We start from the raw sequence: 25,895 nt of genomic DNA on the forward strand, positions 1-25,895 counted from the left end.
TAGCTTTCCGTAGTTAGTTGTGGCTGCATGACAACACAGAAAGTCACAGTATAATTAACTCTTTTCCCATCTCACTGTACACCCAAGAAAAGTATCAGTTGGAAAGACCCATTGCATGTGAAAACTTAAAGGTTCGAGGATAATTTTTGGACTTCTGTCAAAGCAGTGATTTCATTTCTCAAGAGAGTGCACATGTGGAATATGGCAGTGGTGGAATAATGCCTTATCTGATGAAACTTTCTCTGCTTCCAGCAAGTGTGGTGCAGAGCAGAGAAAGCTCTCTGCCATTTTGTTTCCTGCTAGCAATCACTGTAAATTTGAATACTTCTGTGGAGAGAATATTTCTAGCTCTTTTTTGTTGTCTATTTCCTAGTTCAGTGGCTTTGCCAGAGGCTTCTTTCATAACCTGACTGTAAGGGCTGTATTCCATCAATGGGTGTGTTTCACCCATTCTCTCAGAGAAGGTGGTGCATGTGCCATTCTGCCCTTTAGAAGGAGCAGGATTTAAAACCTCAAGGTCTATGTCCTCAGTTCTCCACCTGTTCTTGATGAGGCCTCTTCTGAGTGTGCAGTTGACAACCAGTAAGAGGAGGGCAACTTAGTCCAACCTAGTCACACTTGGGATCTTGGTGGAGAGCTGCTCATTAGACACAGGAAATGCTGTCCGGTGTCCCTACTTCCTTCCTGGCTGTGCCCTCTCAGACTGCTGAAGTATAGCAGAGAGGGTCACAGAAGGATCTTGGTGGGTGAACAAGTCTGCTTATTAGCACAAGGGAAATATCCTCTGGCTCTAACCCAGTTGAAAGTAAATTTTTCTTCTGGTTAACTGTGTGGTCCTGTCAGCAATTCATCACCAGTCATTGCAAAGGTGGTCGTTCTGTGCCTGTTAAAAATTGCAGCGTTCTTTCTGGGGTGTGAGGTTTGTTGCTGCTGCAATTTACAAGATTGACGCCAGCAGAGCTTGGCACAGCTGCAGTTCTTCATGGCATGGAAGTATGAGGTGTAGTTGTCGGGACCCTGGAGCTGGATCCTCTCCAACTGTGTGGTCTTTCTCCTGTATCAGTGCTGTGAAACACACTTTTCTGTTTTGTTTGAATGGTGGTGGCTGTTAATGGGCAGCTAGGCTTCCTCAGACATCATCAACAGGATGGCTAGGCACATTGATATCATAAAGACTGTTGGCTAGAAACTTAGCCATTGGGTTAGTACGCTTCTCTCATCATTTTGTAATTGACATTGGTCTTACGTAACTTGAGGGGCTGTGCAGTCTACCACCATTGTTTAATACAACTCTTTTTGATTCAAAACTTCAGATGTGCCAAGGGATTCAAGTGTCATCCTTTATGATCATCCTCTGCTAAGAAACAACAAAGGTTGGAATTTCCTGCCTGATCAGCAGTTTAGGGAAAAGTACCTTTGCTATTTCCTCAGGGAAGAAGCTGAATCCTATCATCTTTTTGTACCTTCTTGCTTGGTTTCATTCCAAATTACCTGACCTTTAAGAGGCTTTCTTGAAGCCAATTCCCACATTCTGGTGGGGCAGTCCCATTTTATCATCTAAAAGCTGCATAAGTGGAACAGTATCCATGACTACTTCTTGCCTGAACATGTGTGCCTGCCCAGGACACTGCTCTGACAGTTGCAGCACAAGAACACTAGGAGTACTCATCCCAAGGACAGGAAAGCTTCTAGAATGGGCAACACCACCACCCCTAAAACGATATTAATCATATTTCTGCTTAACAATGACTGGGGGAGGCAGCTCAAGGTCATCATTACTGTTAGTGCTGATTTCTGGTATATTCTTCCCTTTGTAACAGGGAATTTACTTAGTTTTTTTTTCTTGATTTTTCTCTATTACAAATGAGATCCTGAACTTGCAGTACTGTATGCTTTTTATTATAACAGTAATATATTGCATGCTTAGAATTAGTTAAAAGAATGCACAAATGTAACATTTTTTTTCAGAAAATTTGGAGGAAATTATCTGTGACATAATGGAACTGCAGTTGTGAATCAACTTCTCTTTAGAAAGTTTATTTGAAATCGTTTCCTCAAAACATCCTTTTCGTCTTGGGCATTCTCAATGCAAAAATAAGTCTGTAAATTCTTTTTGCATCATTCTTATGCCTTCTATGTTCAAACATCGTGACTTTTTAATAAAAGTTTCTCATTTCTATGTGGAGTACAATTTATACTGTAAATGTTTCCTGTGCTGTATTTTCAGCTGTTAAACAAATAAAACAGATTTCTTAACTACTACTTTAGTTTCTGAAAAATTGAAGTGCAACTTCAGATAAATAAAAGTGTATTTTTAATAAAGTGCATTTTTCAAGTAGTATTTATTGGTTCTGATTTAAAATAAGCTTTGATAGCATTAACGCAACAAATGCATTATAGATTGCTATTTTTAGGCTCAGTATTCTAGTACATGGCCGAGTATAAGAGATTATTTTACGGCATTAAAAACATGTCAAAGTAGCCTATGAAATTAAGAGGAGGGGGGAAAAAAAGCAGCCTTGCTTGCCAGAAACCAAAGCATGTCAGTGGTGTCATTAGGTACTTGCACATTTCATTGCATCAAAACAATCTTCATTATGTATTTCCATTTAAATCTCAGTAGCTACATTTTTTTTTCCTTTCTCTCGCAGCAGTTTTTTCCCATTTTTTCTTAGGCTGTTGAAAATAGCAAAGGATAGTGCACTTTACCAAAGTTTATTACACTCAGCCCACAGAATTTGTTAGTTGGATTATTTTTAAAATACATAAAACATGTATTTTGTTATATGCTCTAAATAGCATTTAGCTGCATTGCTAAATGTAACCAGATGCTCTATAAAACTAGACAATAAATTAGCAATAAAGCCAACGCCTCATTATTCAGCATTCTTTCTATCCCATCAGGTTCCTTGCAGAAATTAAGTGATAGCAGTCATCCTTTTCCTTTGTGCTTAGCTTATCAGATCTTTATGTTCTAGAGCATTAATGCCATTTCAACAGTAACAAGTTGTTGTGTTTGCTTCATCATTTTCAAGAAAAGGAAAAAGTGTTCATTTCTCAGATTTATGCTTCCTTCTATAAAGCTTGCATTTTTTACGGGTTCCTGAGACCTACTTTTACATAAATGCATATCAGAACCTGTTTAATTTACAGTATGGGCTGCCTACTCTTGTCAGGGTTAGACTTGACCTAGGAGAGTGTGTAAAACATACATTTTACATCATACTGCTAATCATAGTACAGATCATTTTTTCTCTTAGTGAAAAGAGCTTTTTGAAATGCAACCTCTGTTTTACCAAGTCTGCACTTTCAAACTTGCTGATCTGAATTTTTTTGTAATACACTGGAAAAAAAATGAAAAGAAAATTTCAATATTTATGCAAAATTTCTTTTATAATATCTGCTTTTATTTGCTAAATAATAATTTGCCTCACATATAGAATGAGGAAGACTATTTCACTTTAGCTCTGGAAGACTTCGTGTGAAATTTGTAGGTTTCTAATTATGTATGTGTAGATGCAATATTGGTACACTGAATCTGTCTTGTAAGAATCTCTAGTGATTCCACACTACATAGGGGACAAGATTAAATTTCACTAAGAAATGCTAAACTTAGTAAATAGTTTAGAGAGAATCTTCTACTGCTTTAAGTTAGAAGAGTTATTACTGAAGAATCTACACTTGCGTAATGTAGCATTTTCCTCTGTTGTTGTCATCTCTTGATTCTCAATTGTATTGCTTGAAACTGTCTTGTTCTGCATAACTTTATGAGATGTGAAGAAGTATAATACTTTAGGTAAAGCTAGTTTAGATCTGTGTTGCACAATTTTCTATTCATCTAAGAGAAGGCAGTAATTTACTGCCTAAGCTTTCACTGCTAGTCAGGGTTCCGTATTACTCACACACCTGGTTTTCTCACAGAGGAAATCTCTAGGTACCTGAAGAGCTGGTAAGTCCTGCTTACAGACAGAATCTCTACTGAGGGTATCCACTGAAAAGGAGGTCTTGTACAGTCCACCTTTCACATATTCATACCTAGAGTAATGTCATTACCATAAGTGTTAGGAAAATCCATCAAAGTTCCATGCTTTAAGGAGGTAATACTTCCTTCTGCACCATTTGGGTAGTAGGAAAATACTTTGGATTTTCAATTTTTATTGATATGTTCATGCTGTAACTAAATCACCTAATGGTTTCATAATGTCACCATGTACTAACAGAGATGCTGGAAACAGAAATGGCACCAATCTTTTACTAGCTAATGTCTAGGTCTTATTTGTATACTTTGCTTCACTGTTTATTCTTTTCTCACCTAAAGACAGTCACTAGATTTTATTTAGTCAGCTTTTTTCTGCAGTAGGATTTGATGTGGCGTGCCTTAATCATTCCATTCCTAACTTTGTGTGTATAAAGGTGTTTCTGTATTCCTGGAAAAACTTGCTAGTAGATTCCTACACTTCCCTAACCTCAAAGCTGCTATCGTAACATTAGGATGCTTAGTCAAGCTAATATTTTTTGTTCATCATTATCACTCATCACTATTAAAACAAAATCTTGAAGTTACTTCAATTCTTGTTCTATTTACGTTTTCAGTCCATGCTTGCCTCTTGTTCATAACCCCATAGACCTCTCAAAATACCATTTAAAACTTTGACTTAATCCCACCAAGTAGACGGACAGTGTATTTTTCCTGACAATGAAAAAACCTTGGTAAGCTAAGCTCAAACAAGTGTTTGCAGTTATTCTCTGCATGCTACTTATTGTTGAAAAATACTTTTATTACTACACTCTGAGGAGGATTTTCCCCTTAAACGTGTCAGTACAATAAAGACAGTATTTTTGCTGGATGAAGTTATGTCAGAAAGAATTGGTTATGAACAGAAAATGTGTCATTGGTAAATTAGGACATAGTAAGAGCAGTATGGTTTAAGTAGTACTTTTTCTAATTTCCTTTTGCTGTCTAACGTCATTGAGGAAGGAATGAAATAGTATTATACTAAGACTTTCAACTTACAGTGTTCTTTCTTTTTTTTTCTCTTGCATAGGCTATTCACTCGGTGGCTTGGCATCATGAAGGAAAACAATTTATTTGTAGTCACTCAGATGGCACCTTGACCATATGGAATGTAAAATCTCCTACCAAACCATTCCAGACAATCACTCCACATGGTAGGATGAAAATGGATACCCACTGTGTTTAACAGTTCTTAAAACACAGGAATTTTTTTTTTAATAGAAGTGTATTTTGCAAAACCAAGTATTAAAAATGCACTTACAATCCAAGTAAAAAACTGTCATATCTAATTCTGGTAGATTTCATTGTTTTAAAAAGTCTTTATGAAATAAGAATCTGAATCACTGCAGTTTTATCTAAATCTCTGAACTTTAAGCTTGCCTTTCACAGAATGGCCTTGATCTCCAAATTAACTAATTCAGGGCTTGCTTTTTGCTTGACATTACAATCCCCTATGTTGCTTAAAATACATGTAAACAAGCATCTGTTTCCTGTATAAAAGTGTAGATTACCATATAAATTCTTGGAAAGGTTTGTAACAGAGTAAGACTAGCATCTGGTAAGATGGTCCCACTTCTGAGAAGTCTTGTATTAATGTTAATCTAGGAAATTAACATTACATGTAACTGTTCTGTGAAATATGCTGCTGCTTTTCAAAGAGGTTCTATACAAATGCCAGGTTTACATGGTGTGCATGTCTCTAAATAATTTTTTAGCAGCTTATTTACCTCATATTACCAAGTTTGAATGTAAAAGTGAGGATAATCTGTGTGGTTACTGTCATAGTACAAGATGCTATAGTTAAGCACTCTGGTTTACCTGTCTGAGCCTCCAGCAAGTCCATGTTTACTGTGCTGGCTATGGACTCAAGTGCAAAAAGGAAGCTGTGGATTTCTTCATGATCCTGTAGGAGTCAAACAATTAAAAACTGCTGCTGCCATCCAGAGGAGCCTTGACAGGCTTGAGAGGCGGGCACATGCCAACCTCATGAAGTTTAGCAAGGCCAAGTGCAAAGTCCTGCACCTGCTTTGGTGCAATCCCAAACATACTTACAGGTTGGGCAGAGAATGGATTGAGAGCAGCCCTGAGGAGAAGGACTTGGGGGTGCTGGTTGATAAGAAGCTCAACATGAGTTGCCAATGTGCACTTGCAGCCCGGAAAGCCAACCGTGTCCTGGGCTGCATCAAAAGAAGCTTGGCCAGCAGATTGACAGAGGTGATTCTCCCCCTCTACTTAGCTCTTGTGAGACCCCGCTTGGAGTACTGTGTCTGATTCTGGAGGCCCCAACAGAGGAAGAGCATGGAGCTGTTGGAGTGAATCCAAAGGAGAGCCAAAAAGTTGATCAGAGGGCTGGAGCACCTGTCCTATGAAAACAGGCTGAGAATTGGGGTTGCTGTTCAGCCTGGAGAAGAGAAGGCTCCAAGGAGACCTAATAGCAGCCTTTTTTACAAGGGCATTTAGCAACAGGACAAGGGGGAGCAGTTTTAAGCTGAAAGGATGTCGATTTAGATTAGATATTAGGAAGAAATTCTTTAGTGTGAGTGTTCTGTTTTGCAGCTTGCATAGTGAACTTTGTAATGTGTTATCATGTTTTGAAATTTTAAGATTAATATAAGGACAAAATTCACTTTAGGAAAGCAACTGAAGGATGGAAAGAAGCCAGAACCCTGCAAACCTATCCTTAAGGTGGAATATAAAACAACTAGAGCTGGGTAAGACTTTTTTTGCATGCAAAATTAACACTTGAAAAATAAATGCAGGTCTCTGGGAATGTACTTGGTTTCCTGGTTGTTGGGATACATATCCTGATGGCACTGAGCTATGTTACAATAGATGAAAGGGTTTTGGCAAACTGGATATTGCTGAATAAACTACAAAAACATATGCGAACAAAGTACTGTATACAAAGGTAAATTTTCCACATTGAGGACAATTAAACGTTGGAATAGTCTCCCAAGGGAAGTGGTAGATTCCCCCATGATGGACAATTTTAATTCTCAGTTTGACAGGGTGCTGAGCCATCTCATATAAACTGTAGTAGCACCTAGAAAGGTTGGACCAGGTGATCCTTGAGGTCTGTTCCAGCCTGGCATTCTATGATTCTATGAATAGAAATAAAATTGGCATCACTGATGTGAACAATACTGGGGCCGTTTAGATAGCATTCTATGGTTCTATGAAACCTATACGTGTGTAAAGATACTGGTAATGCATTATCTACATGCTGCTTCTATGCTACTAAACTTGTATCTTTTTGCTTAATCTTTTGAGAATATTAAAGAAAAAAAAAAAAAAGGGCTGATAAAAGAAAACACTAAAGGACACCTGAAACACTGAACTTTCACAAATAGCAGCCTGATGTGAATATTCTGAATGTGTTCATCCAACAAAAATGTTACTAACAGAAGTTTTTCTGGTAAAGTGCAGTAATTTATGCAGTGAATTGTGCCTAATTATGCACGTTGAGAATGTAACAAAGCAGTAATTGCAATGAGAGGCTCAGATGGAATTACAGTATCTTGAGTAGTGTGTTTTGTTACCAAGACTGCAATTAGGATTGAAGGGATTTCATGAGCTATGTGGAATTTCTTTTATTTATGGTTCTAAGTGTTATAAAGTGTTTGAGTAAAAAAAAAAGTTGGAGTAAAAAGATAAAATATTCATGGAAATCTCTTCAAGTATTTGCGAACCTGGACTTTTTTCATTTTTTCTTTTGGGGGGGGGGATTATGAATTGTTTTAATTTGCTTCTCAGGCATTCAGGACTATAGAAGATGGTTATTTAATTGATGTAATATAGTTTCTAGCAGATACTGGTATTCTCATGCATATAATGTCAATGATTTTTTTGTATTTTATTGTTTGCTAAAAGTGAACTAGATAGAAATTTAAGATTGAGCCTAATTCACAGATGTATGAGCATCTGTGATCAGCTGGAAAGGCGTATTTTAGTTGCAGCACTCTACATCTCTGCATATTCCTGTGTGAACTGAAATGTCAAAAGCTGATCTAAAGAAAGATACAGGTAACCAAAAGTAGTCTCAGCTTCAGTGAGTTACACTTTTTGCAATCAAAACCCTTCTGTTATGAAGAGTCACTTTGAAGGAACATTACAATGTGAAAACTAGTTGACTTTTCACACAGTTTATTCCAGTATAATTTCTAAGAACACATAGCTGCATAGCTCTCTGGGGAGACTACTTTTTCCTAGTGTGGCCTTTATTCTGTTACACCTCTGGTTTTTCTTGTGTTCATCCAAACTGCGTGTTTCGACGCATTTCATTTTCTTATTTTCTCTCTAATATTTTCTTTGCTTTAAGTGTACTTCTAATCTATAACTGTTGTGATGCTCTTCCAGAACTTTAATTTTAAAACAAACAAAACTCAATTTGTACCATGATGGTGAAAACAGTGCACTGAAAATTTCTATTCATTTACTGCTGCATATACTTCAGTGCACATCACACTTCAATTTTCAATTTCAACTGTAATCTTATAAGAATTTTAAAGCAAGGAAAAGCTACCTTCCTTTACTTTAAATGTTAGTATTTCTTTTCACCAGTTGAAATTGATTATGTATGACCATAATGCAGTTTTTACTTAAGTTAAAAGCACTGTTGTTTGTTGTTCATGGTTTAATTTCTGTAGCACAGAGGAAAGTCCTTCCTGGATAGGACATATTTTTTTCTAGGTACTGAAAGAGTATAAGAAACTAATAAATTAAACTTGCTTCTATAGCAGTTTGCTCTAGCTGCTCTTGAAAAACAAAGCACAAAATTCCACAAAACAAAACCAAAAAAGCTTTACAACATATTTAAGAGGTCCTTCTTAATGTATATTTCAGTTATTTCCCCTAACTATTTTATTGTGAAAAACAGTGAGTTACCATTCCATGTTTGTTTGTTTTTTCCATGCTCCTTATGGAACTCGTAACACCTGTCTCTCACCTTCATTCTTGCTCTACCCTTATCCAGATTGGTCTAGGATCTAGGTTTGTTTCTGTATCTCCTCATGTGGAAAATGATTGATTTGCTATTATTTTCTTGTATTCTTTACTGCATTTAATTTTCAGTAAACTTCTTTTTAGAGAAAAGGTGTCCAGGACGACTCAGAAGGAATACAACTGGCAAACTGTAGTAGGGGCTATAGATCCTATTCTTTCTACTTTTGTAGCTCTTATTACTTCCTTCTCACTTTCTTCTGTCATTATGTTATCCATATTGTGAAGCTGAAGTTGGGGAAATAGGAGGATCTGAGGCTTTTAATGGTTTTTATAGACTACCTATTTATATTTTAAGTCTGCAGTTTTTCTGTTGTTGGGGTTTGGGGTTTTTTTATTTGTTTTTGTTTGTAGTCTACTGCAGATAGTGCCTGTGAAGTCTCCAAAACCAACGTTTGTTTACCCTGTGACTGTAGCTTTATTTCTGGGACGATGTATGTAGAAAGGTTACTATTGATAGTCATCGTGTACCTAGGGCAGAGGCTCAAAAAGGCAAGTTTTTTGTATATTCCTTAAGCAAACTAGCATAATTTTTTAATCCCAGATCACAATGTCATTGTTCTCCAGCCATTTAAGTTCACATAAAATACTCCATTTGTGAAGCTGTGAGTTCCCAAGGTGGGTTACCAGTTACCTTTTGAGTTTGCTGAGTACGTTTCCATGTTGCTTTTTATGCATACCTTTCTATTAGAAGTGAACATAGAGAAGTTCTTGAGCTTCCTAATGCCATTATCAACCCCTCCAGCTTCAGTCCTATATAGTATTTACTCTGGTCAATGTTAGTATTAAGGTAAAATTGCCCAAGCTTATTCTTCACTAGTAGAGCTTTGTGTAAAAGAAGTTACAGCTCAAAGGCTTCCCATAAGACATAATCAAAAAGGGTATTGTCTTGATAGCTAATGCAGCTGTCACTGATAAGAGTAGAGCGGCACCTCTTAGCAAGGTGAATGTATATAATTGGGACCCAGAGGTTACAATAAAAATGAGGTTTCCATGTATGTTAAAGTTTTTGATCTGATAGTTTAGTTTGAATAGTACTGTTTTGTTGTGTGAGCTTGCTGGCTCAAGAGCACGCTTCCCAAAATCAATTAGTAATTTATCTTCACTAGTACAAGATTTCCAGTCTTAAACTAAACTAAGCCTTTTCCACCTTTACTAGAGATTAATTTAGGAACAAATTCACCCATGGTTTGAAAAGTAAGCCAGCTAGTACCAATGGCCTGAATTCTGTATATGCTGTTTTCTCTCACATCCAGATAGTCAGAAATTTGCTGACATTAACAGTTTACATCTAAAATTGAGCAGAAACATCCTCTAGGGTAGTGAGCTACTCACCTCTCAGTTCTTGTTGTTATTATCATTATTATATTTATTATTATTATTAATGTTTTCATATACTGCAAGACCTAATTCTTTGTTTTCTGAAATTATTTTCTATGAAACATTTCCTCACTTGTAATGACTTCTTAATTGTGTTCTCCAGGTGGTCTTACAAATTTAAGTGATGAGGAAATTAATGTAAAGGGATTGTTTCCAAACCTGCTGAGGCAGAACTGTTTCAAAGAAGAATCTGTGTTTAGCAGCTGCTAAAAATGCTGTATAGCAATTATCTTAAGAACTGAGCCCTGCTTTTTGTTAAGTGTTTCAAATTTTTTCAGGTAGCTAAAATGCAAATATCAAAGTTGGATCAATCTCTTACAGTATGAAAAATACAATTCTTTTAATTTTCTTAAAATTCTTAGTTTTTTAATTATGCATTTCTATTTCATATTCATGTTCACTAACCCTTTTAGTATGTATCACAACTAAAGGACAACACTAGGTGTTTAATTAGAAAATGCACAGCTTGTGTTCATGGTAAATCCAGGGTTTCATGAATATATGAAAAATTCATACACAAACCTGTATTAGTCTTTCTGGCAGACTAAGGTAAACTTTAATCTTTGATTCATCTGTGAAAAATCCATGTGACAGATCCACGTAATCTATTCTTAGCTCTTCCATTCTTTGCTTCATAAGTATACAGGCTCTGGCAAGCCTGCCCAAAGCAATCTGTTTACCTTGAGAAATAAAAACAGGATAAAGCAGCATGCAGTTTTTATGGTGATGTACGAAACATAGAAACTGAAATTTGTCACTTTGTTATTGTTAGTTGATTCTGGTGAACTCAGAAGTCTAATAGTTACTTCAAATTGTCCTGGCAGCATTATTGTTTAAAAAAATATATATTTTGTGTAGGCAAAAAATATTGCAATAAATCATTCCAGCTCAATTAAATACTGCAGGTACATCACACCAGTAGTTTTTTTCTTTATTAACATCCTGAAAAGTATCAGGTTAAATTAAAGTTTGTCTTTTTCCTGAAATTACTTCATGTACATAACCATAACAGATTGTCTGAAGTTCCAGTATGAATAGTCGAGGTTAAATGAAAACTTGGAGAAAATGTAATCCTTTTCTACAAACAGACTTTTAGTTACTCTTGGAGGCAGAGTATTGCACTCAGTGGACTCATGGTCTAGTTCATGGCGATTAGATCTCTTCCTCAGGCAGCAGAACTCTGATCCTCTCAGCTCTTCAGTCACAGAGCTTTCTGAAGGATCAGGCAGATTGTGAAATAATTGTAGAAACTGCAAGCTTACCTCAGTCTCCTTTGCCTGCAATGCTACAAAGGCAAAGCACATTTCAGCCAAGCCTTAAACTGATGAAGGGCAGCATGTACATGAACTGAACCCTTTATACACAGTTTTCAGGAAGAAAGATGTACATGATCTGTCATGTTTGTTTCATATGCTAACTAGCGAAAGCGATTTAGGCGGCATGGGAAAGATAGTGCTAGAGGAAATGACAAAAAATAAAAGATCTCTTCTGCCTCTTTTTCACAACATGTCAGGATGGCTTGTTTCTCTACAAATTTTCTCCAGGTACTGACATATTAACTGATTCCAGGGTAGATATAAAGGGTAGGATTTCTACCTGAAGTGAGCACAAAAGTAGATCAGGCAAATTTCGCACTCGTAAGCTCCTGTTTTCCCTCCAGAAATATAGGCTCAAATTGGAGGCAATAGTCAGTAATGGGTGAAATTTCTTGAGCTTTGTATTTGTAAACAATCAGTCTGCTCTTTGAAAATATTATGCTCTACTTTAAACATAAACAGTAGTGATGTGAGTGATGACTTTTGATAATTGAGAAAGAAGAAAGTACCTAGTAAAAAATATATTTGTGTTGTTTTTCAATTAATGAAATACTACTAAACTATGTTATAAGCATATTGGAGAAAATGTGTATGTATTTAAACACATTTCTGTAAAGAGTTGAAAAAAATTTTAGAAGAGAAGCCTCTAATTTATTTTCCCAATACTAGAAGAAATATTTTTGTTTAGCTATTTACTGCATTTAATTATGCAGTAGGAGTAGTCTATGGCATAATTCCTTGAATTTGGTGCATAGTGGTATGGGGGAAAATGGGTAAAATATCTGAAGTAAATGTGTGATAAGAAAAGTATGGGCATTTATTTATGTTCTTGCTTCTTAAAAGATGTTAGGGCTTTAAAGCTTGTCAAGCAGCTTCTTGCTTCACTAAGACAGTTATTATTGTGACTGAAAATTACAGGGTGATTCTCTACAGAAGTAAATGGGGCTATTTTTCCTGATCTTGCTGGTATATTTATATTATGGCTAAATGGGACTCTTGTCAAATCAGAATCTGCAGTTCAGTGGAGAAGAAAAAAATTCTAAAGTTTAACAAAATAAAAATCCTATCTTGGCAAACAGTCGCAAAAGTTTGTTCTATATTGCTTATTTAACATAAGTTTTTTAAGAGACGTCTGACTTGAGGTTTAGTTTTCTAACTCTTGGTTTTTATGGCTTGAAACAGATACCCAAGCTACACATTGCATGGAGAGCTGGTTTGCGTTATTCTTAATGTATCTCTGCTTAATGATATCTCATTGAACTTTCTTACAAGGTTACAAAACGTTGCCCAGTCTCTTTTAATGTGTTATCTTGGTTTGATCCTAAATGCCTCTGCTTTATTCCAGGGAGCCTTTCATCATTCTCTCAGGAGGCTTGTCATATGACACTGTAGGAAGAAGACCCTGTTTAACAGTTATGCATGGGAAAAGTACTGCTGTGCTAGAAATGGATTATTCTATTGTTGACTTTCTAACCCTCTGTGAAACACCATATCCTAATGGTAGGCTCTGTAAAGAATTTTCTCAGTATTTCAACCTCTTTTCTCTGGAGCTTTATCCCATCAGAATAGTCTTTACTATGGTCTTTCTGTTTTATCTCTGGGGATCAGACTGAAGCAGCAACATCTGTTATCCCTATTGTCATAAGTATGTTTTACTTCGCAAATCATCATAATAGAGTAGTTTATTATAAAACCCATTTTGCTTCTAGAAGAATGCTGATTACTGGTTGCATGTTTTTTCTCTTTTTAATCCCAAAAGCATCTGCAGACAAAAAGTAGCGTTATAGTTTTAGGCTGTAGTTACTGCAGCAGATGTGTTCATCAGCGTTTATTTGGGCATGTAAGACCTTTCCAGTCAATGCTAAATCTTGATGAGCGTTTGTGTAGTACTTGAAACTTTCATTAATGCCAATACTCACAGGAAGTTCATCACTAACTTGTATTCTCTCTTCTGCAGACGGTTGTTGTTTGTTTTTTTTTTTTTATAGTTTAGGTAGTTGTCCCAGATTAATAATGTTATATTGCTGATAACTGCAATGTTTTTAGCTGTCAACTTCCATTATAGTATGTAAAACTGCTTAGCTCAGAATTTGGAGGCTAAAGAGGACAAGATGAACTTTGGAAATTCCTTCAATTTTCTTATTTTAGTGCCAAGTCTGCTGTCTTTCAATTTGTTTTGTAAGCAATTAGAATTTAAACTGCACTGAATATGAGGAAAAGCAGTTTTGGGGTGACAGGATGTTATTGTTCAGTAATTGGCTCTTTCTCAAAAATACTGCATATACAAGTTCCTCTACATGTTCCTTTTCCTGTTATTTGAGCTGTTTAATGAATTCTAGCAACTAGAATTGAGAATTTTGGATTAAAGGGAGATCAGGACTTCCACAAACTTGGGATATTCAGAGGGATGAGCATATGAAATATATTCAGAAACTACAGTCATCTAATTGGCTTTTCTACTGTTGACTGATGGAGTGCCAGGACTGAGCACATACTTGAGGCTGTGTGTGCAAGAACTGTGCTTACCAACAAGTAACTATTTTCTTTATTGTTTTCAGACTTTCAGGAACCATATGCTGTAGTTGTTCTCCTTGAAAAGGACTTAGTTCTTATTGACCTTGCACAAAATGGGTAAGCAGCTTGTGTAGTCCTTTTAATGGTTGGCTGCAGTGATCATCCTGTTGTTCTGCTCTGTAGCTTTTTTTAATCTACCATAATACCTCCCTGTCCAGAACATAAACTTTTGAATGTTAAATGTAAAGTTTCTTCAAGAGAACTGGGAATCCTTATAGATCAGCTTTTCTCAAGTTAGTATATAGTAGATTAGTAGAATGTTATGTGATTTTTTTGAGACTTGAGTGACTGACAGAAATTACTCACAGATCACTGCTGCTTTTTAATTATCACCGTTTATTTTGAAGTTGATTACTTAGTGCTATAAGGGGAGCTTGGAAGTTTGGGAGGGCAGCAAGTAAAACAACTGTTCAGATAAGGCACGTAATTTTGTCTGGCACTGTATTGTCATCACATAAAGATTTGCTCATTTTATTGCCAAATTAATTACTTTAAGTGATACAGATAGCAACTCATGCAACAAATAAGTACATAAAATCAGAGTGGTAACATCTACCTCCTGTTTTACTACTCTGGTATGAAGTTGATTAAAAGCAGCATGCTATTAGTTTTCACTTCTAATACTTGGCTAACACATTCTGAGCCTCTTCTTTTGTTCATGGAACAGTCCGTATACTCTTACTAGATGACAATTACAAATTCTGGATCCTACCTTATTTATTTATTTTTTTCAACCAAGGGATTTGAAATTAGTATTGGCAGTAACAACTAATTATTAAGGTGTTAGTTAGCAGAGGAACACTTTTTAGTGTTCCTGGTTAAAAATCACCAATTGTCAACAAAGAAAAAAGAATGCTTGTAAAAAACATCCTTCTACGGTAAAACAAAAATGTGTAAATATGTATCCTTAAACTCAGTGGTGATACCTTAGATGATGAAGATTCTCTCAAATTTGGAAGAAGGTCAAGTGTAGTCCTATTGTCTCTGCAGCTACTGAGCAATTCAGTTCAGATTTTTCCAGTGTTACATGGCCGTGTGCTGTATCCAGACCTGTTTCTGATATACCAATAGCAATGAGCTTCCAACATTCGTATGTGGAAAGTTTAATAAAAACTTTTTAATGAGCTTGAAAGGAAAGGGTTTGTACAAACTTTTTTTCTTAAGTGAAACAGTTAGCAGTCACTGAAATTTTGACTTGTTCCCTTTCATGTTAAAAAATCTTCAGCAGTTATGTTTTTAGCAGAATTACAATGGTCTTTGTTACATTTGCACAGTATTAATTTTCACATCTGAAAAAAGCAACAATACTAGATTTTTTTTTTTGCTACATGAGTTCTGCTTTTGCCCTGTGTCGTCATATGGATTATATTTTGTTAAAATTAAGCCCCTTTTTCATTCAATCTTTAGAGGATTATTTTAGCTTTTCAGATAGCTCTGTAAAACATTATTGGTATGTAGAATGCTTTCATCTGTTGTTGCTAATTTTTCCTTTAGAGGGGCTGAGAGGTTGTGTCCCTTTTCACTTCTAAGCACATGCATAGATGCATTTCTCTGGGGATAAATATTATTTGAACACATATTTACCTCTGTTTTTTATTATTATTGGTTTATTTCCTCATTAAAGCTGTCACTTTTCCGATGGGGGTAGTGGTGGGGAGTATATTCGTGGATGTTTGCATCTAATTGGTAACTGAGTGTTGCTATCTGTATCTTTCAGAAAGTAATTTTCAAGTCACACAAAGGTAAAGTGCTGGACAACTTGCTAAGAACAGTATAGTAATACCAAGTGAGAAGTGGAGCTTTCTTGTCATTCTCCTTGGAATAGCAGACTGAAGACTTAGAAATAAATTTGTAGCTCCACATTGCTACAGTTAGGACTTGATGACTCCATTTATTTCACAAGCCATTAAAATAGTTAGCTTTTAAAAATATTAAACTATAGGGAATAGCAGTGCTCTAGAAACACTCTAGAAACAATGCAAACTTAAGGCTCTGTTGGGAGTATTACAGTACCTTGATAGTGTACTTGGATGAGCCGTGAAGTTGCATATTGTATTTGTTCATAAACTAATTTAATACATTAATTTTTCTCTATGCAGAAAAATGCAACCTAAGTCTTTAGTGTTGTACTTGTATTCTGTATTTAAAAAAAATAAAATTATTCCTAGGTCAACAGTCTTCTCCTTTCATCTCTTAAAGGTACCCTATATTTGAGAATCCCTATCCTTTGACTATACATGAGTCTCCAGTTACGTGTTGTGAATATTTTGCTGATTGTCCTGTGGACCTCATACCTGCACTCTATTCAGTTGGCGCTCGACAGAAACGTCAAGGATACAGTAAGAAGGTACAACATCTAGTATCTGTATCATATGTATTTGAAAATACTGAAAATCAACAGCTCTAAGCAATGTTAACCATGGCCATACTAAGACCAAAGCTCCATCTGACTCGTTATGCTGTCTTAGACAGTGGCTAATAGCAGGTGTCTAGGGAGGGTGTAGTTATGTCAAAACTATAGTCATGCTTTCCTCATCTGCCACATCACTGGAGGCTTCTGGACTTCTGGAGCAGGGGTGATGTGTATAGCCCTTGTTGAATTTTTTCTTTGCAATGGGTATATCTATTTATTTTTTTAAGCCATGTGGAACACTGGAATCTGCAGTATCTGCAGGAATTTCAGTGGCTTAGTTTGGTACTCTATGATATTTTCTTCCTCAGTGTACTTGTTGATCTTCCAGGAATGGCCTATCAGTGGAGGCAACTGGGGTTTAATCACTCAGAGCTATCCAGAGATAATTATTACAGGGTAAGTGACACCACAGTGTGATCGTAACTTCCTTAGCTTATTAAGTAGAAGTGAGAATATTTTGTTCCTCTTATGGAAAACTATGGTTTGGGTGGTTAAAGAAATTATGTTCACCAGACAAGTCATTTACATATCTTCTTGAGGCGTTAGCAAGAAAGTAAAGCAAAATTGTGGAAAAGAAGGTAGGAAGAAAATTATAGTACATGTGTTACAGGGATTATTATTATGTGGTATTGTGATTATGTCTGCTGGCTTTCAGTGTATACTTGATGAATCTTGTATTTTATTCTTTAACTTTTGGGAACTACATGATCACTACTTTAAAGCACAGGAAATCCATTAAATAGTTATTGGGTTCAATTCTCAAAGGGAAGCCAAGTTTTTAATTTCAAAAAGGATAATCAAAACTTTAAATATCTTCATTTTGATCTCTCCTGTGAGACTGATCCTTCTAATACTACTCTAAGGAGCATAAACAAGAATTGAATTTTTAACTGTGCAGGACATAACTGAAAGTGAGAGCACTGCTAAAGTTTTCTTTATAAAAGTCCATTAGCCCTATTGAGTTTTATTGTCACTGTATGCTACACATTGCAGGGACTTTGAGAGACAGTCCTGAAAAAATGTAGTCATCTGATTCTCAGTTTCAAGGATAAATAAGCAAGTTAGGTGACTTATTTACACTGAAATGCAGTATGTTTAGGCATCTCCTTTAAAACTGTCATTCCAAGTAAAGGGCGTTTCTAACAACAAATGCTAAGGTATATCATATTGCTTATGGGAAATGCAAGTAACTGAAATCAGTATTTGAAATTATAAATCAGTGAAGTGGAATTTCAGGGAGGTAGCCTCCAAGTGCTTTTTTAATCCCTTCTGTCCAGAGTCATTGGGGAGCATGTTTGTAAAATACTGGTTTCCAATAAATTGTGAAAATAAAGTGTCACTAAGAATACTAATAAAAATAGAATGTTAACCATTTATTTTCTAATCAGTGGCAGTTTTCTAACATTCCAGCTAACCATTTTACCATCTTATTAATTTTTTAATATTTCATAGGCATGCTGATGGGTCAATCAAGTTTTGGGATGCGTCAGCAAGTAAGTGTTTCAGTAGAGATTTTTTCCTGTGTAGTAAGAGTTTTCTAAACTTACTGATTTCTCTAATGGAATGTAATTACACACTAGTCATTCTCGTTGTTTCCTGCCTCATGTAGAGTCAGTAGTTCCACAGGAAACTTTCATCTAGTATTAAATACAATTAATATTACTTCTTAGTTGTTAGTGTTTTTACTACCTCAGTGACAATGCACTGGTGGTTTAAGGGCCAGCTATAATGGAAGAGTTCGAAAATTTTTGAGACGTACCTTCAGAAGCACGTTATTGAGCATAGAGATGCATGAAAGGAAATACATTCCTTTTTAGTACAATTAATAGAATCATAGAATCATTAAGGTTGGAAGGGACCTTAAAGATCATCAAGTTCCAACCCCCCTGCCATGAGCAGGGAAGCCTACCGCTAGATCAGGTTGCACAAAAGCTCATCCAACCTGGCCTTAAAAACCTCCAGGGATGGGGCATCAACAGCCTCCCTGGGCAACCCCTTCCAGTTCCTCACCACCCTGATAGTGAAGAATTTCTTCCTAATATTTAACGTAAATCTCCCCTCTCTCAGTTTAAAACCATTACCCCTTGTCCTATCACTATCTTCTCTGATGAAAAGCCCCTCCCCAGCTTTCCTGTAGGCCCCTTTCAAGTACTGGAAGGTGCTATAAGGTCTCCCTGGAGCCTTTTCTTCTCTAGGCTGAACAGCCCAAACTCTCTCAGCCTGTCTTCACAGCAGAGGTGCTCCAGACCTCTGATCATCTTGGTGGCCCTTCTCTGGACCCTTCTCCAACAGGTCTATATCTTTCTTGTGCTGAGGGCACCAAAACTGTGCACAGTATTCCAGGTGGGGTCTGACCAGAGCAGAGTAGAGGGGCAGAATCACCTCCCTGGATGTGACTTTCAATAAGTTATTTCTGTCTTTTTAAACAGGACAGAGGCATGTACTTATGATACATCAGCTCCCCATAAATTTACAGTATCTAAAAAAGAGAATTGAAACCAGTAGTAGTTTGTGCTAATAAAATTATCTAAACATTTGTGAAGAAAAGCAGTAGAACAGTGAAATGAAGACACTTCTCTTTGGTGAAATACTGAACGGGCCTGAGGAGTGATACTGTTACATTTCTCTTCAGTTAAAGGGTTACTTGCATCTGATGATCTACACAGCTAACAGTGAGAAATGCATAAGAATTCAATTTAGAATGGACTACAGAGAGTTAGATGTTTTAATTAATCTAGTTCTGACCTTACTCCTGGTACTTAAAAAGCTGTCTAAAGCAATCTTGGAATAGTTCTCAGTTGTCTTTGAAAACTGTGGAAGACTGGTGAGATTCCAAAATGCTAAGGCGTGTGTGGGTGTGGGATGGAACAGATGCAATGTATATGTTTAAAAGCTGGGAGGAGGACTATTTGGAGTGTTATAGGTCTTTAATTTCAGTTTGGGATGGGGGTGGAACCTGGAAGGGAGGATGGAAACAAACAACTGATTGTTTCTGTATGCCTAAAAATTCTCTTTGGCGTAGAAGAGAAGATGCTAAATTCTGTTCAGTATCTGTCAAAAGGAAATCCTGTTTCTTTCTGAAACAGATAAATAAACCTGTTAAGGGAGAAACTGCAAGTATTGTGTATTTTGATTTAAAAACTTTAATCTCTTTAATAGCACAATCTTACAGATGAACTAGGGAAGTGTAACTCAGGTAAAATCACTGAAATCTGTAAGGGGAGAAAAGTATGCTATAAATTGTTTTCCTAGTGATACGATTAGTATTTGTGGTAGTTATTTGGGTAATTGACTAGAGAATATTAAGTTTGAAAGCAAAACCAAGATAGTTGAAAGAAAATATAAGACTTAGAATTACAATTGAGAATAACATTGCTAATTCTTGAATAGTGTCCAAGGTAATTTAGTTAAATACAGGAGCAATGATTTGCACTTAGAAGTTATGTTCTGGAAAAAAAATGGAGATCTAATGGATTGCAGTGTCAACCAATTGGGATAAATAAGTGGAAATATCTGTAAAACCAACATGGAGTAATTCTTTCATGATGTTAAACTATGGCAAGGCCTTGCTAGGACAGTTCTAGGAAACAGGCTGTCATGAAAATGCGGACAGGTAAGAGCACAGTGCTTTTGAATGATCAGATGGGACAAAATAATTGGAGGAACTGGCGATGTTAAGTCTGAGAAGGCAGATGAGAGGCCATGGACTTGAAATACTATAAGGAGAAAAGAAAGATGCTTTGCTTTCTCTGCCATAGATAGGCTTAAGTTTTGGGTATAGTATGTATGGCACATGTGGGTAGATGTTATTGTTATGAAGAGATCCCTAAGTGTAGTTAAGCCTTGAGAAGCTGTGAGGGCTTAGTTTATAACTGAAGTTTATTTCTCAGGAGGAGTGTTTTTTAGGATTTATTGTTTGTTTTCAAACTTAAGGGATCCTGCTTTGGGCAAGTGGTATGCTGCTCAGACAGAGTCAACACAGATATTAAGTGCTTATACTCTGCCTTCTTTTCTTCAATATAGTGGCTTTATCTGTGAAGAATTTATAAATTAAAAAATAAGAAAAAAATCTGTTTGGATCAGAACTAATTCTAATTCTTACCTCTTTTGGTTTGTTCCTAGTAACGCTGCAAGTACTCTATAAGCTAAAAACAGCCAAAGTATTTGAAAAATCACGGAATAAAGATGACAGACCAAACACAGATATAGTAGATGAAGATCCATATGCTATTCAAATCATCTCATGGTGTCCAGAAAGTAGAATGCTGTGCATAGCTGGAGTTTCTGCACATGTCATTATTTACAGGTTCAGCAAGCAGGAAGTGACGACAGAAGTCATCCCGGTAATTAGTATAATCATTTTTTAACTTTGTAGGGTTTAGCTGTAAGATTGTTGTAGTCATTTACTTATTCATTGTCTTTCATTTTAGTAGTAAAATATTAAATTGGACACACAAATGCAACTTTGCTTATGTGAATGTATGAGCTGAAAGCAAATTTGAATCTGTTTCATTGTAAAGTCATCCTGGAGTTGTTTTTTTGTTGATTTTTTTTTTTTTCCTTCCTCTTACTCTGCCCTCTTTAGATAAGTCTCAGTTCAAGGAGATAAGGCACATCTTTTTCCTTACGGTGTATACTTACATACAAGTACATTCCTGTCTGAGGAAATAAGTTTTTTAAACTGGTTTTTACAAATTAGCTTCTAGCAAACTGTCCTTCAGTACTAGGAATGTTTTAAAAAATTATTTATTTCAGTCCATGAATGAAGTTATACTTGGCAGATTATGAGAATAAAACAGTAAAATACTTATTTTACACTGCACTACACTTAATACTGTGATAGATCCAACAGACGGAAACCTGAAATCATTATAAACTCTAATGTTTATGGTATATTTCAGTGCAACATCAGACATTGAACTAAGTCATATGTGTATAGTATTAAGTGTAACTGTCTATATGCCTTCAGCTCTTCTTAGTTTTAGCATTTTTTAGCTACATACAACTATTAATCTTCATAACTGAGAATTTAGTATGTGCACAGAATGATTATTCAATGAGTTTTGTATCCATAATTTTATTTCTTTGCAATATAAATCAACAAAATTTTAAATATTGGGAAATAAGTTGAGCTTTCAAGTTTTAGCAGTCTTCATATAGTCAGTCTGTAGTACTTAGTGTGACTTTCTGGATACTACATGTCCGTTTTTAGTTTACACTGTTCGTTAAACTACTGTTATTTTTTAAAAGTGACATCCAGGACTTCTCCATCTTTCATCACTATTATCTTCAGTTGCATGTCAATTATTTAATATCTAGTTTTCTGATTGGCAGAGTTTACTGATATTTTTTCACTTTAATTTACAGATGCTGGAAGTACGTCTGTTGTATGAAATAAATGATGTTGAATCTCCAGATGGTGAGCAGGTGCCTCCTTTACCAACTCCAGGCACAGGTTCCAATCCCCAATCCATTGTTCCCCAGTCTCATCCATCTACTAGTAGCAGTTCATCTGATGGACTTCGTGATAATGTCCCATGTTTAAAGTAAGTATATTCTGTTATATTTTTTGAGCATGAAACTTTACCAGAATATGTAATAATATATGCACTTTGATATTATTACTGAAATGTCAGAGTGGGTGACAAAATTTCATTTCTTAGAGCAAGGTTTTCCTACTATCTGGAAGTTGTGTTGTCTTTTAAGAAATTAATACTGCATCTCAAGTTTCTTTAACCTTTATAAGCTGATTAAAAAAAAAAGAAATCTGCAAATTCTTATCTTATGACTGCTGCCTGCTTTAGGACACTTTGGCATAGATGCTATATAGCTATAGGTGCTCATGCTTTAGATTAATATTTTCAATGGCAGAAATATAGTTTGAAATTTTATTTTCCATTGAAATTAATAGATTACTTAGTGTTTTGTGGCTTTCCTCAACTTTAGGCTAAGTATGTCTGAATATATTTCACTTGTTAGTTTTCCAGAGCCATAGGATTTTAGAGCCAAATCAAAAGCAATAAAATACTTTAAAAAATTACGCTACAGTTAGGGTTTTTTTTTTGTTTTTTTTTTTTTCCTCATAGCTCTCCAGGGGAGCTGCTTTGTATTTTGGGAACAGGAAACAGAATTAACTGAATGTCCCTTTCTCATGGATTCTAATTTCTCATGATGCCTTGTAGCGCTCGCAGTGTAGATTTTTAACCAATTTTCAGATATTTTAAATTGGGAGTTTTTTCCTTAAGGTTCTTTATGTGTGAACTTTTACTAATTTGAGAAAGTCTTTCTATTTTTATTTATTTTTATTCTTCTACAATCATGCATAATGAGGCCTCTGGACCATCACCTTTTCCTTGAGGAATATGCATTGAACCTCATTTTTAGATCTAAAGTTAAGATACATATGTACTTTTTGTTTTCTAATGTTTTAAGGTATCAGCTCGGATTTTAATTCTTTGCGTGAGTCCATCCAGAAAATAACTAATCCTATTGGGGTATTTTCTCTGAGTGGGAGTTTTCATATCTTATTGGTTGTACTGATTTCAAGAAGTGTCTTTATAAAGAACACTGGATAGAGTAGAAAAATTATAAAATTCTGACTTTTTCTAAAATACTGGAAAACCAAGATACACATTGATGAGAATGAATGATTAAAATAAGAGGAATTAAGGAACCAGAGGATCTTGTGTTTTGTGTAATTTTTTTCAGCTTAGAAAATGAAAGGCCTAATAATTTCTGCAGAGCATACATAAACTTGTTGGTTAGTATGCAAAAAAAAAATCTTTCCAGGAACTTCAGTTCCCCCATTCCTAGGTTCATTCCACAGACTGGTCTACCATTACAAAAATTTACCTAGTTTTCATTTATTTTCTGCCGTATCATGAGTTTCAAAAGTTTTGTTATTGAATTTTTTTGTTTGCATTTGTCTCACTACATTGTGCTTCCCTTTCCCTTTTCAGTACCCTTTTTCCACATGCACCCCTCTCCCCCTTGCATTTTCTAGATTTCTTAGAATTAGAATTCTTCTGGTAACTCTGAAAAGAATGGGTAACATCTTCCTCTTAGACACTGAATGCCTTTATTCAAGACAATATGGCATGTTAAAGCTGTTATGCCTTGCACTGAAGAAGAGAGAAATTAAGTCTTTGAGATCATTGCTCAATTAAGTTTCAATTAGGTAATGAATCAAATGGGCCCTAAAAGAAGTGGATGACCAGTTTCAAAGTGTTTTGTTTTTTTCTAGTTGTTTCTATGGGTTTGTGGTTTGTTGTTTGGGGTTTTTTTTGCGATTTTCCAACTTCTTAAAGTCCAGTGTGAATTCTGAGCCTATAAGGAAAGAATGGAGACTGTAGAGAATCATTGCAGGAGACCATGTTCTGTTTATATTGCAGAGTTAAAAATTCTCCTCTTAAGCAGTCTCCGGGCTACCAAATTGAGCTAGTTATCCAGCTAGTGTGGGTGAGTGGAGAACCTCCTCAACAGATAACCAGCTTAGCAGTCAATTCAGCGTATGGCCTGTAAGTATATTCTACATGTTTTTTTCTTTATTCTATAAAAGGGGTTTAAAATTACCTGTTAAAAATTAAGTCTCCACAGATGTTCACATTAACTGCACAGCAACACAACAGAGACAATTAGTCTTCTGTGCTTAAAAGATAATTTCTTCTGGGTCATGGAAGATCTTGGTGATGCTAGCATCAGAAACAAATCAGCATTGCTTTTCCTCACCTGGCACTGTACTGCCAAGACTAAATGTCATTAAAGGCTCTGTCAGATAGGTTGGCAAGTACAGTGGCAGTGATCTGTTCCACTCAGTGTCGTGTGTTTTTACAAAAGGATTCAACAATACTGCATTCTAAAAGAGTAATTTATAAATATGCATAATGTAGGATAATTCATAAAAAATAGGAAGTCTCAAAATGCTGAACAACAAAGAATACCGCTGTGAAACTTGACCAACATTTCATTAGCACTGTCTTTCCTTTTGCTTCTCTTTCTCCAGTGTAGTTTTTGGAAATTGTAATGGTATTGCCATGGTTGATTACCTCCAGAAGACAGTGCTCTTGAATCTAGGCACTATTGAACTATATGGCTCCAATGATCCTTATCGCAGGGAGCCACGATCTCCCCGGAAAACTCGGCAGCCATCTGGAGGTGAGTAACCCAATACTTGTTTTTAGAAAACTGTGCCTTTCTTCTGAGCTTATCTGGCTATTAATGTATATCCTTTGAATACAAGCATACTTTTCTCCATTGTGTTCTCATCCTTTGTTCTTCATCTGTCTCTTATGTCAGTATTGCAGGTTTGTTACTTCATGTTCCCTTCAAACTGTTCCTTAGTGGAGTCTACTGGTGATTGATATCATTACTCACTTTTCAGTGTATTGTATATTTAAAGAAAAAGCAGATGGGAAGACAGTATCTGTGTGAAGAAATTTAAGTAAAAACGTACAATGGATTTACGCAGTTCACAAGATTTTAACTTAATAATGCAGCATGAAGATACAGAAGTATCCTGGTGTTTCTGATAAACCTAGTGCCTATATAGCATGCCCATATAAGCCTATTAATGTTTGCAGATGGCCAGAGTGTCTGCTGGGACCTTATGGCTTCCAATTTTAAACTTTGACTAGAAATGTCCCTGATAAGCTAAAGCATGTTATGTTGTGTATGCTGTTACTTTATGCTTGAGAGGAAGCCTTTGATTTAAATGAACCAAATAAACTTCCAAATACAAACTTAAAATAAACCTTTTTTGAAGAAAAGATCTTTGAAAAATATACTGAAGAAGAAGCTGAGGAAGAAAGCGAATTTTCAGTCAAAATGCTAAGCTATTTTATTGCCAAAAGAAAAATTGGGTATTTTTTAATTCTTCTCCTTATCATGTAGTGGATACTCTTAAGTTAATTTGGACAATGTCTAAAGACAGAATGGTAAATGTCACTGCTGCCTCAAATGATAATTTTTCAATAGGAATAATAAAAATTCATAAAACAGGCTTTAGTGTTGATCGCTTTATTTTAAGAGATCCAGAACGAAGTCCAGGTAAGTTCTTTAGGTAATATTTTGTTCAAATTGAAATAGATGCTCTAAGATATGTTGTAGTATATAATTTGTTTGATAAAGATCCAGTTAGCACCAGTCATCTTATTTCAACTGAGGAAACTGGTCTAAATAATTAATGTAGAGAAGAACATAC

At 35.7% G+C, this 25,895-nt stretch overlaps 1 protein-coding gene across 5 annotated transcripts in view; it reads left to right on the plus strand.

Moving 5' to 3' along the window:
- Positions 1 to 25,895, plus strand: part of STXBP5 (syntaxin binding protein 5) — a 108,085-nt gene that overhangs the window by 47,376 nt on the left and 34,814 nt on the right. For all 5 annotated transcript variants that reach the window (XM_051613694.1, XM_051613696.1, XM_051613695.1 and 2 more), the window contains exons 8-18: positions 5,046 to 5,169; positions 6,648 to 6,726; positions 13,055 to 13,209; positions 14,268 to 14,340; positions 16,483 to 16,630; positions 17,025 to 17,092; positions 18,149 to 18,189; positions 20,819 to 21,039; positions 22,064 to 22,242; positions 24,088 to 24,213; positions 24,699 to 24,850. In XM_051613694.1, coding sequence (XP_051469654.1) covers positions 5,046 to 5,169; positions 6,648 to 6,726; positions 13,055 to 13,209; positions 14,268 to 14,340; positions 16,483 to 16,630; positions 17,025 to 17,092; positions 18,149 to 18,189; positions 20,819 to 21,039; positions 22,064 to 22,242; positions 24,088 to 24,213; positions 24,699 to 24,850 — 1,366 coding nt within the window. The remainder of the gene's footprint in view (positions 1 to 5,045; positions 5,170 to 6,647; positions 6,727 to 13,054; positions 13,210 to 14,267; positions 14,341 to 16,482; positions 16,631 to 17,024; positions 17,093 to 18,148; positions 18,190 to 20,818; positions 21,040 to 22,063; positions 22,243 to 24,087; positions 24,214 to 24,698; positions 24,851 to 25,895) is intronic.

The sequence above is a fragment of the Apus apus genome, chromosome 3 (assembly GCF_020740795.1).
Source record: "Apus apus isolate bApuApu2 chromosome 3, bApuApu2.pri.cur, whole genome shotgun sequence".
Taxonomy (NCBI): Eukaryota; Metazoa; Chordata; class Aves; order Apodiformes; family Apodidae; genus Apus; species Apus apus.